We start from the raw sequence: 17,752 nt of genomic DNA on the forward strand, positions 1-17,752 counted from the left end.
CCATTACCTTTTTTCAGCAATTTTGTGTGACTCTTTTCAATGCGACTCTGCCGCCAGCTTCTAAAAATTCCTTGGCTGTTGTTCAACGCAATCAGCAGTTTCGCTCGCATTCTCTCCCCCTGCGCACCCAGTTGAACTTGTTCCGCCTTCTCTCTCTCTGCTATCCGTATCAAAATAAAATCAGAATTAATTGGTTCAATCGAATGCCTGCCAGAGATACTAGACGGCCTGTATACGCAGTAACCCTCCGCTTCTTCGCCCTTGACTGGATGATTTATTGTTCGAGTTCTTCTAAGATGAGTCTATCCTCGATCTATAATAGTGTCTTCAAGTCTTCTTTTCTAAACAGTGGCTCTTGACGGACCCATTATTATATATTTGTGTCGACTGGAGATACACAAGGGCTGGTATAACGTAGTATATACACACTGACACACTATAGGCTGTCGATGGCGCGGGTAATGATGGTCCCAGTTGGGTTTGTTTGATAGAAAACACACAAGAGTCACACACCATTCCGTGTACAAACACACACAGCTAGACAAACAACAACAGACGACTAACACACTCGAGAGGAGGCGAGTGCGGCTACTCTCAGGTCACGTGATACCCCTTTGCGCTTGTTAATAGAGAGCCGGGCCGAATGGAAAAAAAGCGCTTTTATTCTCTTGCTGTATTCGACGAGGAGATATTATTTTCGTCTATATCTGGCGCTCTTTTGCTCCATTCTGCTCCAGCACGATGAAGGTTATTAATCGACTCTTTAGGCAGGGCAGGATCGATCTTCACTATACAGCCCAGCTGTCATCTCATACAGTACATAATACATCCAAGTTTTAGGGCGGAGGCCGTCGAACTGTCTCTATTCTCTCTCATTGATGCCACGCCTACATTTTTTCTCACCCCTGCTGACTATATACTGCTGGACCATATATCTGATGCAGCTAATTGCAAAAGATGGAGCTAATGAACCTTCGTATGATTGTTTCTGTAGATGTCTGAGGCGCCCGAGTGTCTAGTCTAGTAGTGGCGATACTCGGCCATGGCATGGCATGGCCGAGTTGCATCCACGCGGAGTTGACACGCACGGCGCAGACTCCAGCCAAACACCGACTGTGTCGTTGAGAGAGAGAGACTATAACGAAGCGCTTGTTCTTAGCCGGGCCAAACAGTCGGTTGCGCTCTGGCCCACGTGTTGGATCTCTCTTGCTCGAGTAGTCTGTGACAGTCTATTACTACGTCTATAGTGTGAACATTCCTCTCTCGCTTTTTTTGAAAAGAACCGTTCGTCAGTGGACACTGTGTGCTGCATCGCATATACCTTGAATCTGTTTGTTTTTGTTTCTATCGAGTCGGTTATTCGTTATTTTCGGTTTTGGGTTTTTTCGCGTGCGTTTGTCGATTGCAGCGACTGATTGTTGGGCGTTGGGCGGCATCTCGGCCGGGCCAATGTTGTGAGCATCGACGTCTACAGTCGACCAGCACGCAGCGGCGCTAGTCTTTTTTCTCCCGCGGGTGTGTTCCGCAAGTCACGACAAGAAAAGTCGTGCATGCACCACAGGAAAGTTGCCATAGAACTCGCCTCATAACAAAATACACGGACACAATAACCCAAGTGGCAACTCAAATCGAGCAACGAGCAAATCGAAGAAACCTATAGCACCCAACAACCTATTCTTTCTTGTCGGAAAAAAAAACTGACGTGTTTTTAAAAGAAAACATCGGCAACCCAGGACGTATACAGGTAAACAATTGCACTATAGCCTAATTCTTTTGATGTACACTTATTGATATTGATGCTGCATAACATTATATGCGTTTTGGCTGTAACCTTCTCTGCGAGATTAGTCAGATAGACGCGCTAAAGTTGGACAGAGTGAAACAGAGAACGAACGAGAATTTGAGATGAGTAAGAGAGCTGTTCATCAGTCTATATACTCTCTATATGTATACAGATATACAGAGTAGACACTCAAAAGTTGCGCTCGAAACTTTCCCAACTCTCTAAAACTCGGAGAGCGAAATCGCGACGCTGTCAGTGCGCAGTTTTCATCGCCAATGTACTACGGTACTCTTCTTCTCTCTCTACTCTTCGCAGATGAGAGAACAGAAGGTATCGCTGTAATGCAGCACCAGTCGAAAGGAGAAAACGCTGCCCATGGCGGACTAAAAGCAAATTAAACACTAACCAATCGCACAAACTCTTTTATATTAATGCGAAACTATATCTTGGTGGAATATATAAGGAATTAATAATATAATAGAATTATATTTTACCCGCTACGCAGACCGTGACTTTGAGCTTTTTCGTCCTACGCTATATAATTTCAATCATTAGGGACGACTAGAGAAAAAAACAAACAAAAAGCCATTATTAATTAGGATGTTGTATAAATTTCGTCTGAGCATATATACACGGTCGAAATTATTAAGTATTTCCCCCCTCGTCTAGATTGCATTTCGATCCACTTCCGGCCGTTTTTATTTCATTTTATTTTTTTGATGATTTTTTTTTTTTTTTCATCAAATAATTGGGAGATTGTTTTCAGGCTACACTAATTAGCTGGCGGGAGCGAACGAGTCAAGAAGCGAGGACCTGACGAGCCTTATTATTGGTGTGGGATTTCAACGTCGAGGGGTGGGGGGGGGGAGAGGGAGTGTATATATATTATTAAAGAAACTAATTAAGAAGAATGCGTTAACAGCGTAAAATGGAGCAACAGTTTTTGTTTTTCTGGGAACGAGAATTTGAAACAAAAACCCAGAAACAAAAGAAAAAAAACACAAAATAACTATCAAACAAACAAGCCCCAAACTCCGCCAGGAGTGGCTCTTAGCTGCTGGTATATAGTCTCCATCAACTCGTCTACAAAACCCCCAAGATTAATACATGACTGTGAGTTTCAAGGCTGCTATATACAGCCAAAGGAAAGAGTCTCTACATGGAAAATTCATCCACCATTTTCCCCACTCTGTCTCTTTTTTTCTTTTTCTTTCTTTTCCCGAGTCTTTTCCTCTCTAGTTCTTTTTATTTCTTTCGTTTCTTGCTAGTTTGATACTAAACTCACGGGAGTTGAGAGGGAAGACAAAAAAAGAAAAAAAACCCCATTAGGGAATATGCAGAGAGCCATCCCTTTTGTATTGTGTAGATATTGACTTTTATCAACTTTTCGGGGGTGGGGGGAGTTTTTTCTTTTCTTTTTTTTTCTTTTTTTTCCCGAAAATAAAGGCAAACGGCGAATAGTCAAAGAAAAACGAAATGATAATCAGATAATCAGAAAGAAGGAAAAAGAGAAAAGAGTTCAAGGAAGAATTTCGATGACGAAAGGGAAACCCCGAAATAGCCCATCATTTCTTTATGTACTGGATGGTCGTCGTCGTCGTCGTCTATCGAGAGGTTGGCCCAGTCGCCCACGGACGCTATTCACGACGCCCGACTCCCATAAAGCGCAAACTAGCGTGAACAGTCGAGCCAGGATGTGCGGCCGGCAGCGCAGCATAGACGAGAGACGCCCAGCTAGCGCAGTACATATCTAGTATCTCTAGACGGCGCTTTTCCAGTAAATACTGTACACCACATGCATTTATTTCATCTGATACTTGCAGAGCAGCACAGCAGTATAGTGCACTCTCTAAATATATACAGCACATTGGGAAAAAGAGAAGCTTTGATCAGTTCGGTTGCTTTGCTGCCATCGACTTTCGTCGTTGACGTCGGGATAAGGGGCGTGTAGAAAGGCAATTCTGCATGTCAAGCGGGCGGGAGGTCGAATCTGACAACACTGTCACGTCGTCACGGATTTTCTGGGTTTTTTTTTCTTTTTTTTTTGTTTTGTTTTTCGTTTTATTCCTTTTATCGAGATAGACCCGTTTTCCCGCGGTTTTTCTTTCGCTTCCCCCCGCCATCACCAATCGCCATCGCCGCTGCATTGTCCCGCTGCCTTCCCAACTCCTCCCTGCATGTACGAGTTGATCCTGAATCCAGTCGGCGCGCCCTCCTCTTCCTTCACTCTGTCATTATTCATTATCATCAGATCATTCCGGTCAATTGGCGCTTCGTTAGAATTTCATTCAGGATTAACGCAGGCCACCCGGCAGCTGTTCCAGCTGACGCCGTTCAAAAAGGAACGAACGCCGACCAATTCGATTCCCTTCGACTGTATACGCTGATGTGACGTGCTCCCGTATACAAGATTACAATTCGATCAAACTACACATACACAACAAGGAGCTTTTTCATGTCTAATCAAATCAACTCAAAATATATACTATAAGCCCGTCTGGTATCAAAATGGGGAAATAAGAGTACCGTAGGCCTATACTATTCTTCCTATTGTTATTACACTTTTCTTCATTATGGCGGTCGTAACATCCGACATTTTTTTACGTTAGCGACTGTAGAGAAGGCCCCGGGTTATATACGCCTTGACGGCTCCAACGAAAAAAGGAAAAATTATATGAGAATGAGAGTGCAGGTTTTATAGATATTTGTTGTTCGCTTCTTTACTTTTTCACGATGATTACGTATACTTTCTCTTTCCATAAAACAGACTCCCCGACACCCTTTTCCTATTTTCCTTTCTTTTTATTTCTCCTATTTCCCCCTTTTTCCATAGATTCTGTTTGTTCTGATCCTCGTCTTGCACCGCTGACGGCGCAAAAGTGTCATCAAGTGAAGCCGTCGATGGGTCTGAGTTTCTTTACATTTGCTGCTGTACAAAGTATCTTTCATAGCGTGGGGTTCACTCAGGACAACTCGTTGAAGATCAAAATCGATGCAGAATCCTCCGTGTTTCTAGATCACCAAATTACGATAATGATCATAACAATTAAGGAAGTCACGCGGTGTTGGATAATGCATGTGTCTGCGTGTTGGAATTCCTCCCATCGATCGCTCAGTTGCAATCAGGAAAAGTGTCAGTTGGCCAGCAACTCGAAATCGAATCGTTATATCGACTATTTTTCCTATATCTTATCTCCAGTTATATTCTGCCCCACGGGATTTTTGTACAATGTCGAATTCGTGTTGGATCCAACATCGCGTTAGCGAAATATTTCCCGATTGAGAAATCAATAGATTATTGAATAAAGTGAAATAAAAAAATGATGGAGAACTCGGGCTCGTCTTTTTGTGATTTCGCAATCCATTACAAGACACTCGACCCGATTTCAATTCAAACACAATTCGGCACAAAGATTCTCTCACCGTCACGGGAAATTTTGACGGGTAATGACTCATCTCGAGGCCAACAACCTTTGGAAATCTTCAAACCACTTGCCAACTGCTGGCCTTTATTGCTGTGTTTTTATTGCGATAAATCAAATGGTCTCACTGATGGTGATTTCTCCTCCTATAGATGTTGGATTTATGAAGTTTTTTTCCCCTTTCACGCACACAATGACAAGTAAGATCTGAAAGTATTTTTCGCTCCTTCCAAGTTCTAACTTGTGTCTATAGTCTAGCTGCATCTCGATATATATAACCGCATAAAATAGAACTCGGTTGCTCAGGGTAATCGCGCTCCACTTGTCACATAATTCACTGAAGGGCTCCGCTCCTCCCATCAATTGCAGCTCGAAACTTGGGATGGGCCAGGAAGTCTCCGAGTCGCTTGACAATCCATTGGAAAATGCGGGAAAATCAGTTGCGGCCTAGCGAGAGTGTTGGGAGGGTCTAGAAAAGGATCTCATATTAGATGCAATGTAATGGAAGATTTGTCTAAAGCTGTAAATATCATGATAGATGAGGGAGAAGGAGAGAAAGAGACGACACACACATCCGTGAAGCCCGAAACGACGGCATTCACGCAGTGTGGCTGTGGCTATTATATTCTTCTTCTACATGTAGTTATTCTTGTTCGCATTGCTGCTGCATTGTCTTGTCTAACGGCTTTTTCCGATATTTTTATGAAGCAAAAGATCGAAAGAAACCGACTGACTTTTGGCTCTTCTTAAGTGCGTCCCTTTTTCTTTTTCTTTTATTTTGGTTTATGCGCCCAGCATTTCTGGCGATAGAGAGGCGGCGGCCAATCATCGAGCAACCCGTCGCTTCGCCATGTATCTTTTATCCTCTTTTATAGGAAAAGAGCTGCACACCCGAGAGTGAATGGCCGGTGGCCGCGTCGTCATGTGTTTTGTCTTTGGCGCCATTCTAGCGTATAGAAAGACATTGGCTAGTCTTTTTTTTTTAATAATAAAAAAGAAAAATAGCATACATTTCTATTTCTTTTCGTCACGTTTTAAATCATCAATGGGAATCTGACTAACCATCAGCATATAACCGTCCGTGTGTACAATTGTTCAGTCAACGAGATTACGTTGCCATTTCCATCAGCAGGAAAGCGCAGGGATCCGTCAATAATATGGATCCTTTCGATTTCTAGTTCAATCAATCGATGCACTGTTGCCAGTCAGGCCCGTTTGTCGTGATTGGGCAAATGCTAGAAGCCCGTGTCCCCCAAGGCTTTTCCATTCTAGCGCTGCCTTGTAAAGAATTCTAATGAATCACAAAATTTTTAAAAATGTCTAAATTGATAAAAGGGAGAACTTTTAGAGTTGGAGTTTATTTCCCTTTCAACTTTTTACACCCTTACACGTATTATCGAGCTGGGCTATATTATTCTAATTCACAAGTTTACTAAAACAGAGTTTTGTACTCTACGCAGAATTTTCTGTAGCTCTTATATAACAGTGTACGGACGATGTGCACCCATGAACGAAACTACAAACTATTACAAACAAAGACTTTTTGAAATCCAGCTAGCGAGTATAATATAATATATATTATAGTCCGTTCTTTAGAAACTCCTACTCGCGGAGGCTTTATAAATTGCACTTTCGTCTGAATTCTATCAGTGTCGCTATATATTATACGGCTATATAATATATATACTTTGTTTCAGACTGTCGTATTACGTCTCTCTTTATTTCGACCAAACTCTTGTTACCAAGTAGGCAGTTTTGAACTTGAGCGTCCCCTGTTCCATTATATGACTTTGGTAATTGATATCTCATTACTTTGCTAGCTTGCTGTATTCATCCCGTTGTAAACGTTTCACTCGATTCCCAGCGGCTGTCCATCATCGTTATATATTAGACTCGTCGTACTCTTAATCAGATTTCCTCAAACATCTGTCAACTGTACGAAGCGACCATGGGCGAAGAGATGGTCGATTTTCCGCACATTGTCGTCAACTGTTTTTGGGCGTGAGCAAACCTAAAAGCCCTAAAAGATGATGGAAAGAATACAACACACGGGAAAGGTAAGCGAGAAAGTTGTCGCCATTCTGCCAACATTGGGAAATGTTAAACGATGAATGGGTATACATATGCTGTGCACAGGGAAACTTGGCATAGAAAATGAAATGGGATGCCTGCATAGTCTGATTATTAGTAGTCGTTCTTTTATCTCTTTTTTTTTTCTTTGTCGACGGGGCCAAAAAGAAGAAGAAGAAGAAGCGTAGAGAGAGATAGTGCCACATGGTCTGAATATCCGCTGACGGCATGCAGAACGATACGAGAAAGCGGATTGGCATTGATATTCAAAAAAGATCTCTCTCTCTTACTCTATACTCTTCGCAGGAGTGCACACGTAGGCACAAAATGACAGAGTCAATATTCTCAGCTCACCTCCTACACGCAGTGCAAGGAGAAAATAGGGAAGAAAGCGTCGCCAAAGTCTGAACAAGTTTCGAATCCCATTTCCTATATATATTGTCGGGAAAAAAAAGCCCTCTTTTTACTGTTCAGAAATTCTTTTGTGATTCATCGGCTCTCAGCCGATTTAAATGGCTGGTATTACATGCGAATGCGACAAAACTTTCAAAAGACGCTCTCTCCGTATCACCAAGGAAAAATGTCGCAGAAAAAAGAAGAGAGTGATCATCTGATATTATATTCTCCGCTTTAGAATTTGGACGCATACATACTCGATATAAAAAGAGGACGCAAATACGAGTAAGGGCTTATATAATATCCCCGATCGCTTATTGCAAATTTGCAACTGCGTATGAATCGAATGGCAGCCACAAAGGAAAAAGGCTACACATTCATTCATTAACTGATATCTGTTGTATCTTTTTCGTCGTGTTTGTCCAATTAAAAAAACGTGTCTGACTGGCCAAGAAACCCCAAAAAAGGATGTACACAAAAGAAACAAGACGCCGACGTGCAATGTGTGTATATTGCTTATAGCCCGGCCGATAGAAAGTATATAGGCAAGCGGTATGTTGCACATATAGGCGTCGAGGAGCCATAGCTGGCATTCCTTCATTCCTCGTCTCACTACTACTACTACTACTACTACTACTACGACTACTATTATGCATGGGCGCTTATATTGTTGTCCTTGTGTCAGAGCATCGACATGCCACCCATGTTGTGGAGAAGCCAAAACAACATTTGGTGAGGCCATCAAAAGAGATCCCCAATGTTTAGCTGGCATGTCAAAATATGTGTGTTGTTTCTTCTTTCTTTTTTCTTCCGTAGGTCCCAAGTAGAGAGAGAATTCACGGTAGTCGGGAGAAGAAAGAAAGAAAGAAAAAAAGTTTGCCCCGGAAAATGATTCGCTTATTTCAACATCTTTTGAAGTTTTTTTTCCCCCTTCTCTCTCTCTGTGTGTGTGTGTGTTGCAGCAGGAGAAGCCGCCCCCATATTCCCTCTCTGTGTCTCTCATTTATTATTCCGAAGCTGCAGGCAATTTCAATGTTGATAGGATACGCCGTCGTCTATATTGGAAGAAAAAGATTGGAATACATTCTTCTCCGTCTATCTATATATTTCTATGCCGGTCGCTGCTGCAGCAGCACGGTGAATAACAAAAAAAAGTAGAGTAGTTGCTTTTTCCCTATTTGGGGCCATCGGTTGATGTTTGCTCCCTCTTGTTCCTCATTTTTCTTTTGCCTCCCTCCCCCCCCCCTCCCCCCCCCCCCTTGCTCTCCGTTTAAACGGACATCCATTTCTCTGGATCGCTCTGGATGGATATGCTGTCTCCTCTCTCTCTCGCCTTCCTTTTTTTCTATACTCCAGCAGCATAGGCCTTGCCCCTATTCATGACAGATGGATGGAGTACATCAAACTGTGATTCTATTTGCTTACCGGAACGGGGAAAATGGGAAGAGCGGGCGCCGGGGTATGGAGCGGGAGGAGGAGGATATAGACTATATACTCCAGCACACGCCTTGCGCTTCTCCACGCTGCTCTATCGCCCGTGTGTGTATATTTATTGATTTTTGCGTGTGTGTGTGTGTGTGTTCGAGTGTAGAGAAATCAGGGAAATGAGAATAGCTTGAGAGTGAGGGGTGGGGAGGGGGCTTGTGTTATATAATAGATTTTAGACTATGGCAGTTGGGGTGGTTATACGGGAAAGAGAAAAGTTCCCCTCGTTGAATTTCGGCTGGCGTAATGGTGTATAGACGGGATATAGCGAAAGTTTGGTTATGTTTCAGTACATGCACCTATTTATTGTGCGCCTAAGGCTTGTTGCTGGCTTGTCAATAGGCCTCGTTATATTCCATGGCTGAGCATCGCGGAAACATGTTTACTAAGCCAAGCAGCTCTCTCTCTATATATATTGCTGCAATATATGACTCAATACGACCTGTTGATGAACAACACAGTATACACCAGATGAGTCATAAAATAAGAAAAAAGAAAAAGTCAATTTACAATCTTTTCCCTTTTCTGTATTTATTTATTGTTTTTAGCCGATGCTGCTCTTTGTGGTTCCTCAAAGACAAGCAACGCGGCTCTTGCCGTTTTTATATACTATTCCATTGGAAAAGGTCTCCGATTTATCCGCGGGAGACTGTGCAGGCTTATATATAGTTGGTAATAGCTGTCTCTGTCTATGACTCTTTGGCGTTCGTTGATATGGAAATAAGACGACAACGATGACTCCGCAGAGAGGCGGGCGGATGATGAGCTGGTAAGAACTGCCTGAATCTCTAAGTGGTTTCCGCACGTTTACTCCGCTTTTCCTTGCCCAATTCAGACACCTATTCCTCGTCATCTCCTTTTGCATCCGCATCCGCATCAATAGGGTGGGTCTGGATAGGCTTCCGGGCTGTGCGGGGCTGTGCGGGCTGTGCTGAGACGCTCTGCTATTTACTATTTAGACCTTTTGCCTTCAAGTTTCTGGCTGTGTGTCACGCAGTGGAAGATTTTGTGGCCTCCCGCCTTGTGTGTGTGTGTAGATTCCCGGAGTCGGGAAAGAAGCCGTTGCCGCGTCCCAATTTGAAAACTTTCTTCCGCGGATTACTAAAATAAAACTTGAACGTCACATGAAATGGCAACACCCTCACGGAAAACGACTTTTCTCTCTCTCTCTCTTTTTGGTTGAATGGTGCAACGATATCATTTGATAATCTCATCGTCATCATGGCCAAGTTTCTGAATTTCTTCGTCACACTTTGTATACTATCCACTTTGAGTTTCTCTCCCCCAACCCCCCCCCCCCTCCCCCTTCCTTTCTCCCGACGCCCCCCCCCCCCCCCGACGCCCGCCCGCCCGACGGGCACCCACACCCCTCTTCTGAAAGAGTATTTTACTATGCAAATGACTTTCTCATAAAGGTTTCCAACTGCGGCATTAGACACTTGCCAGTTTCGTTGTGCAGTAGCTCTACTACAAATCAAATCAAATCAAAATGACTCCCGGAAAATTCGGCCAAACCCAATTTCATTCGTTGATCTATAGATAGCGCCGTCATAATGTTGCTAGTGTCTTTACGCGTTACACAATCCAAGCGTTTGCAATGAGTGGATTGGGCTAATTACCGTTAGGATGATGATATATTATATGGCTAGTGTCGTCCTAATTCAAATCAAAGGCAAACATTTTCAGTCAATAGAGATCTAATTAAAGCACAAATAGCTAAAGCAATAATGTCCAATGCGGGGCGTCAGGAATTCGGTCCGATACACACACACCGCCCGCGCGCCACACGGACCAAAGAGTTGATTAGATGGATTCGTTTGCTTGCGCTGCTGACTAGAGAGATATATCTATCGATTTGGTCTTTCTTTTTTCCTTCTTCTTTTTTCTTCTTCTTCTTCTTTTCCCACCCGCGCTGTCCCACCGGCTTATCTATAAACAACTCGCTTCTGGCACAGACCACCCTTCTCTACACCGTACAGTCTAGTAGAAACGTGAGTCTCTCTCTCTATAAGCAACGACGTGATGGCCCATATGAGAGAGAGAGAGATAGAGAGGAGAAGAAGAAGATCTTTTATTTTTTATTTTCTTTAGGCTTTCCTTGCTCAGGCAGGTCCTACCGCCGCCACTGCCTCTCTTGTGTGTACCGAACAACTTAGCACTCGGGAAAATTGTTGATATAGAGGGTTAATCGAAAGGAAATGATATTGGAAGACGCGCGATGTTGGTGAGGTAGATGGGGGGGGGGGCGTTGCCTTTTATATTCTTCCGTTTGTATTTAGACACAAACACACACAGACACGGAGAGATCTGTCGCTGGTTGCTGGTGGGCATTGTGCTGGTTGCTGGTCTCCTTGTGAGCCCCGTCGTCCTGTACAAAAGAGAGGGACTTGAGGCGATTGTGCCCGTCGCAATGAAGCTTTATTGTTGTTGGCTGCTCTAGGGTGATTTCTCTTGTTGTTCAAAAAGCGGGCGGACCTCCACTGATGGCCGAGAGGGACTCACGTGTTGTTGCCGTCTTATTCAAGAGCCATCCCCCTCTCCACAACAACCAAAAAAAGATGGACAAAAAGCCTAGAGCTCTTGGAAATATGCTCTACAGCTGGGCAAGAAGAAGAAGAAGAAAAATAAAGAAATACAAAAGGAAAAATACGCGAAGAAAGGAAATAGAATAAAAACGCGGTGGCGGACAGGTTCCGATTTGGTTGACCCAGCAAATGCGGGTTTTTCTCCAAGCTATATGAGGTGGCAACCTCTGTAATATTTCCGTACCGACAACAAAACGACGTTTGCTGTGAGCAGGGTGTAATTTTCACGTTCTTTTTTAAAATTGTGATGTCAATTTGTCATTTCTTTTAGATATTCGCACGGCCACCGTATGTAGTATAAGCGTCATCGCCACAGCGCATCACCGCAACCTTTTTGTCTTTGACTCTTTTGGCTGTAAATCGATCCCGACTGCACGCACGGTCCGCCCGGCCGTTGTTGCTGCTGCTGCAAATGGGGAAAAAAGCAAATTGAATTGACTCTCGACAGGATTTGATTGCCTTGGCTTGACTATATACTAGACTGCTCGAGCGTCTGGTTCTTATGGCCGTCGTTTTCATCCAGCTATGTACGGTATCTGGCCCAACACACTCGACAGCACAACCCGGAGCTCGGCTGCAGCATCTCTGGCCACGTAGTGAAATATTCACTGTGCCATTCAAACGCTCTGACGGGGGACGAACGTTAAAGCTGCATGAGCACGAGCGATACTTAGGCTGCCTCAAGAGGACATTAACAACAGGAGCTATGACCCTTTCTGGGCTCCATGGGCATATAGCAGCTATATGGCTTCTATAGAAACTATAATACACGCTGCTGCTGCTGCTGGGATCGACGTGAATGCAAATAGTTAATAGACAATGCGCATTGGTGAATTGGGGACACGCCGACGACGGTTCTCCCTGTCTCAGTTGTCACATTTTCAACGGTATAATGACCGTGGAGAACAGTGACACGAGTCAAGTGACGCGGCAGCAGTATATGGTAACCGGTAGTCATGGCAACAAAAGTAGCATCTTCTTTCTCCAGCAGCAGCAGCAGCAGGCCAGCAGCGCCAGCAACCACATCATTCACTCAGTTCAGTCACTTTGATCCACCCGTCTGTCTATTGAGCAGACATGATCGCTGGATAGCCTACCCCTAGCCCCAACAATCCGGCGCCGATCTTTTTGACATCCAGCATGTAGAAAGAAAGAAAAAAAATAAAATAAGGGAGAAAGGCGTATCGTCTTTTTCAAACATCAGTAACTGACGTTGATCCAATCAGTAGGATCGCTCACTTTTTGGGTTCTTGTCAGTTTCGCCTGACACCACTGGAACGCCAGTCTCTATCCCCCCCCCCTCTCTTTTAGATTTCTCTCTTCCAAAATGTGACTTGCATCGATTCAGCATGTTTCAATTGGGAAGCCATCATCTTTCGGAGAATGTCAAACTCATCAGATTATCTGCGGAATGATGCACTCTGCAGCGGCGCCACACCGACATTCTTTTTTGCTTCTTTTTCCTTTTTCTTTTCCTTTTTCTTCCGTTGAAATGGTAGAAAGGGCTTTCCAAGTCATCCAACGTACAGGCATGAAATCAAGGAGAGAGAGTTGTACAAGTTGCATCAATTGAATCAGTAAAGGAATGGGGGGAGGGGGGGGACAATAAAAGAAATGGAAGATTTGGCTAGAAAATGGAGGCAACACGGTCTATTTGGTCTGGCAATTCCCCTTTTCCCTTTGATGATGTGTGTCTCGTGAGTGAGCTCACAATTGCGTCATCTCTTAATAGTCTCCTGCTCTCAAAGGGAGAGGAGAGAAATATCTTGGCGATATATCAACCGCAGAGTTTTTGTCCTTGACGTCTTTATTAAGTAGCCCAGGCAATACTTGTTGGTAGTCAGATTCATCACAAAGTTCCTCTAACGAGAGCGTCTCATCGCCAAGGTTGGTGGGACGATTCGTCTCATCCCTTAATCAGCAATCAGTGACGCACGGAAGTCAATCAACTCTGGCGTTTCTCAAACGATGAATACATCGAAGCGAATTATACAACGCCAAACTTTATATGCTGGTATATACCCCATTACATGTCTCGCTAAAGAACAAAAGGCACAAACGATGTGCAGTTTCGGCGGGGCTTTTAGATTGTTCGCTTTTTCGGTCAATTAAGTGGAAATCGCTGAGTTTGCGGACGTATTTCGGCAATGGAAAATAACCCTCTATTAACCGAGTGATAGATGTGTGAAGCATGCCAAGCAAAAGGCGGTCCAGTTTAACCGAAAGTTGGTCTTCATTTTCCCTTCCCCATGTCGGGCGGGGGGTATGGAGAACACACCGCCATATAGCATATAGCTGAGAGCAGCAGTTAAGCTGGAAATAAGTAAAAGGAATAAGTGAACCGTCAAGGAATCTCGGGCTGTAGAGTGCCAGTATAACATAGACGAGATTTTCCCATCTGCGTCTCTCCCCCCTAATATCTACTTTACAATAGAATAAAAAGGGACGAACAACCTCTTTCTCTTTGCCACCGTCCCAACTGCTGCCAATCTCCTTTTAGGGGCCGCTCTTCTTTTCTCTCCTCTCTTGGCTCCTGCTGCCACGCCTTGGAACCCTCCTTCCTTCTCTGCTGATGCTGCTGGACTCTCTGCTTCGCTTGCTCGCCTTCGTCCCTCTCTAACTTAATGCAATTATATCTACGGGGGGAAACCGGGTGCGGGCGAAGGATTGCGTGGACGTTGGTGCACGTAAGGAGCGACCCCAAGATGGGAACGATCAATTTATTGTTCCTTGATCTCGCCTCACGCTCATTCCATATACTAGACACTTCACCCTCGTCCTTATTATTATTACCAAGGAAATGGTGTCCTATACAAGGGACGAGACAGTCTACACAGACAACAGTCTTCTGTCGTTCCTGATATTGATATTGCGCCATATACGTAGATCAGTGCATCAATAGGTTTATCTCACTCCGGAGCATCTGATAGGTTTCCGATAGGCTCAATCTCTCCCCCCTACACAAACGAAGGGGAGATATAGTGTAAGACATCTATTGTGGCCCCAGCACTTTATTTTTTTGGAATTATTAAGACTTTGTTATATTGTGTTACATAACGTCGATAACTTTTGATGCACACAGTTTTTATATAAGGAAAATATATGGGGAATATTCTGAAGCTTCGCCTGGTAATAATGGATGGGAGCGGAAGGCGGAAGGGGTCTGGGTGACTGCTGATATCACAGCAACACAGAGAGAATGGCACAATAGATGGCCATTTAACAATTTGATTTACTAGGCTACTATACTATATATAGGCTTCGATGGCCTGGCTCTAGATATATAGCTACGTTTTCTATTTAAGAGCAATAGTCTATTAATCATCGAAGGCCATGCCTGATGCTGCCGAACCCGGTTCATTGTTTAACATCGAGTCCCACGGCGGCTCGCCTCGACCAGCCTTGCTTGGTGTTTGACGGACGGATTACATACGCGCCCATTTGCTGGATGTGTTGCGTCTCTAACGTCAGTGCTCGTCATTTCCCGTTTCATGTACAGCTTATAGATATGACGTAATGGCGTTAAAGCAATGGGCTTTGTCGGATCCACTTTTCTCATCTGTTTTCAGCCATAAGAGCTTTTCTCCCAATCTTAACCTGTGACCTTTGCAAACGACTCGGCTCTGATCGGTTGCCCATACCCAAAAGGCCTGCAAACAATAAGAGAATAGGGCAAAAAGAACTGCGAGCGAGAACAGAAGAATGTATGATCTATATGTAGGCCAAACGATCGATAGAGTAGGACCGAAAAATACGTCGAAGTGGTGGCTGCTACTGCTGCTGCTGCTGCGTGCATTTGAATACACAAAGACAGAGCATTGACAAAGTGTCTGGAAAAGTAGCGAAAGTGCTAGACGGTGAAGCTGCTGCTGCACTGAGAATATGCGGGAGGAAAACCCCAAAAAGATAAGAGACTGCTGTAGTGGAAGATGGATGCTATAGGCCGTCGTCGTTCGCTTTTCTCCGAAAGTCGAGGACCCGACGGAAAATCCCCCCCAACCCCCAGCGCGCTCTCTCGCTTTCCTATTTTCTCTGGATTTGCATTGAGTCGAGTGGTGCGATCCGTAAGCCCCTTATCCCTTACGTGCTGTATTGCTCCTGTATTGCGCGCCAAGCCTTTTCGGTCCTCACCATTTCCAGTTTAAAATCAAAAAGAAGAGGAAAGGGGGTAGGATGCAACGCAATGAACGCGGGCGGGGAGAAAGAGAGGGTGCCAATGTCTCTCGTGCTCTATACAGTAGCTATATCTACGACGTCCAGCCGGCGTGTGCTGTGCTGTGTTGCTCCTATATACTAGTCGATTCCTGTAGTATATAATCCAATAGGTTATACATGGCTGCATGTTTTATGTCTCTGCAATATAGATGGATGGATATTGCTGCATATAGAGTATCAAGTAGTAGAGAGACTGAAAATCTATACGGGATATACCCAATGTACCGTGCGCCAGTGAGTTCGGCAAACGATTTTTTACGGCAACTCTGCTGCACACGCCCACCTCCGCAATTAGACATGCTGGATACACACCGGCGCTATATAAGACGCACTTGGACTGCACAAATGTATGTAGTATGAGTATGAACATAACTCGGCTGCTGCTAGCCTGGTCCTGGACTTCAACAGGATTCCTGGCCAGCAGCAGCACCCCCAACCCCCCACTCCCCTCCCAGCCGCCGTTCACTCTCCCGGCCCGCGCCGCTTGCTGTCCCTCAAGTTATTACACGGAGCTTAAACACGTCTATCTGTTGGGGCGTACCAACGTGCATTATTAAACAACGCCTCGAGCGGCATGTCACGCGTTTGGAAAAGGCAACCGAAATAACTGGCCGGCTGCGCTCAAGCTGATTACGCCAAGCACGCGCTTCTTATTTATTCTGCGGCCAACAAGTTGAAAAACGACCGAAAAAAAAAGGAAACGAGCGGGTGAGCGGGTGCGGTGGAAACAGGGAGATGGGGGGGGGGGGGGTAGCGAGAACACAACATTGATCCCGCCCTATGGCTTCTGCTTATAGACTTCTTTCTTTCACTTCCTTCCGGCTCAAGCAATTATTTTGTTGCCTTTTTTTCCCTCAACATCAGCCATCAAGGTTTTTCTTTTCTTGCCTTTTATTTTCGCTTTCTCTTTTACTGCTCGGCAGCCAAACAAATTGGTCGTTCCTTGGGTGTTGTTGCAAGATTGGTCTGAGACGGATGGCTTTGATTTATAGAGTTTCGCAGCACGTGTGTAGGAGAAACAAGAGCTAAAAAGATGTAATTGAAGCGTAGCAACTCTTGATTCTTTGAACAAGAGACCAATCAACCCGCTCACAGTCTATACCCGCAGATTTGGAGGCTCTAAAACGAAGCCAATACGTATTATATCGATCGTAATCTCAATCATTTGAAAGGAATCTTACACTTACGTACATGGCTGGCTTATTTTTTTTTTAAATCAATAGAATTATTCTAAATGCATTTCACACATAGCTCTTTATTGATTGATTCTTATGCTTATTTTGTTCATTTGAAATGTATACTTTAGAGTTCAGTTTGGCTAGTTGTGGAAGCCATGCACCTGTGAGCCGTCGTCGCCCCACACAGCCAATCATGTCGCAGGATCATCTCGTTACCTCTCTGTTGCTGCTTCTAGGGCTGACATGCTGGATCGTAACGGGTCGGCCGGACGTTGGAATTCACACTCAAGGTATACTAACTATAAGATTCTGACTTCACTAATCCCATTTTCTAAAAATAAAAAAAAAAAAAAACGAACGGCTTGAGTGGCTTAAATTTCAAGGAAACAAATAATTAATAGTAAAGAAACAAAAGCGTCACTGCGAGCTTATTATGTAACGAAGTGAAGAAAAAAAACCCCGGAGTCTCCTTATATAATTGGATGAAGCTTTAGAAGCCCAACAGTCACTCGAATGCGACGCTCTTTGTCCGATTCGACTGTAGTTTGACTCGACGTCTAACGAGCAGTTGGCTCTCATCTCTGTCGAATTTCCCAACTTGTAGAATGTCGTACTCAC

General features: G+C 44.2%; 1 protein-coding gene across 3 annotated transcripts in view; it reads left to right on the forward strand.

The window, feature by feature from the left end:
• Positions 1–1,166: 1,166 nt before the first annotated feature.
• LOC124206142 (thrombospondin type-1 domain-containing protein 7A-like) overlaps positions 1,167–17,752 on the forward strand; it is a 29,998-nt gene continuing 13,412 nt past the window's right edge. For 2 of the 3 annotated variants that reach the window (XM_046603815.1, XM_046603816.1), the window contains exons 1-2: positions 1,167–1,744; positions 17,263–17,424. In XM_046603815.1, coding sequence (XP_046459771.1) covers positions 17,328–17,424 — 97 coding nt within the window. In that variant the 5' untranslated portion in view covers positions 1,167–1,744; positions 17,263–17,327. The remainder of the gene's footprint in view (positions 1,745–17,262; positions 17,425–17,752) is intronic. The other variant, XM_046603817.1, reaches the window with a different exon arrangement.

The sequence above is a fragment of the Daphnia pulex genome, chromosome 10 (assembly GCF_021134715.1).
Source record: "Daphnia pulex isolate KAP4 chromosome 10, ASM2113471v1".
Taxonomy (NCBI): Eukaryota; Metazoa; Arthropoda; class Branchiopoda; order Diplostraca; family Daphniidae; genus Daphnia; species Daphnia pulex.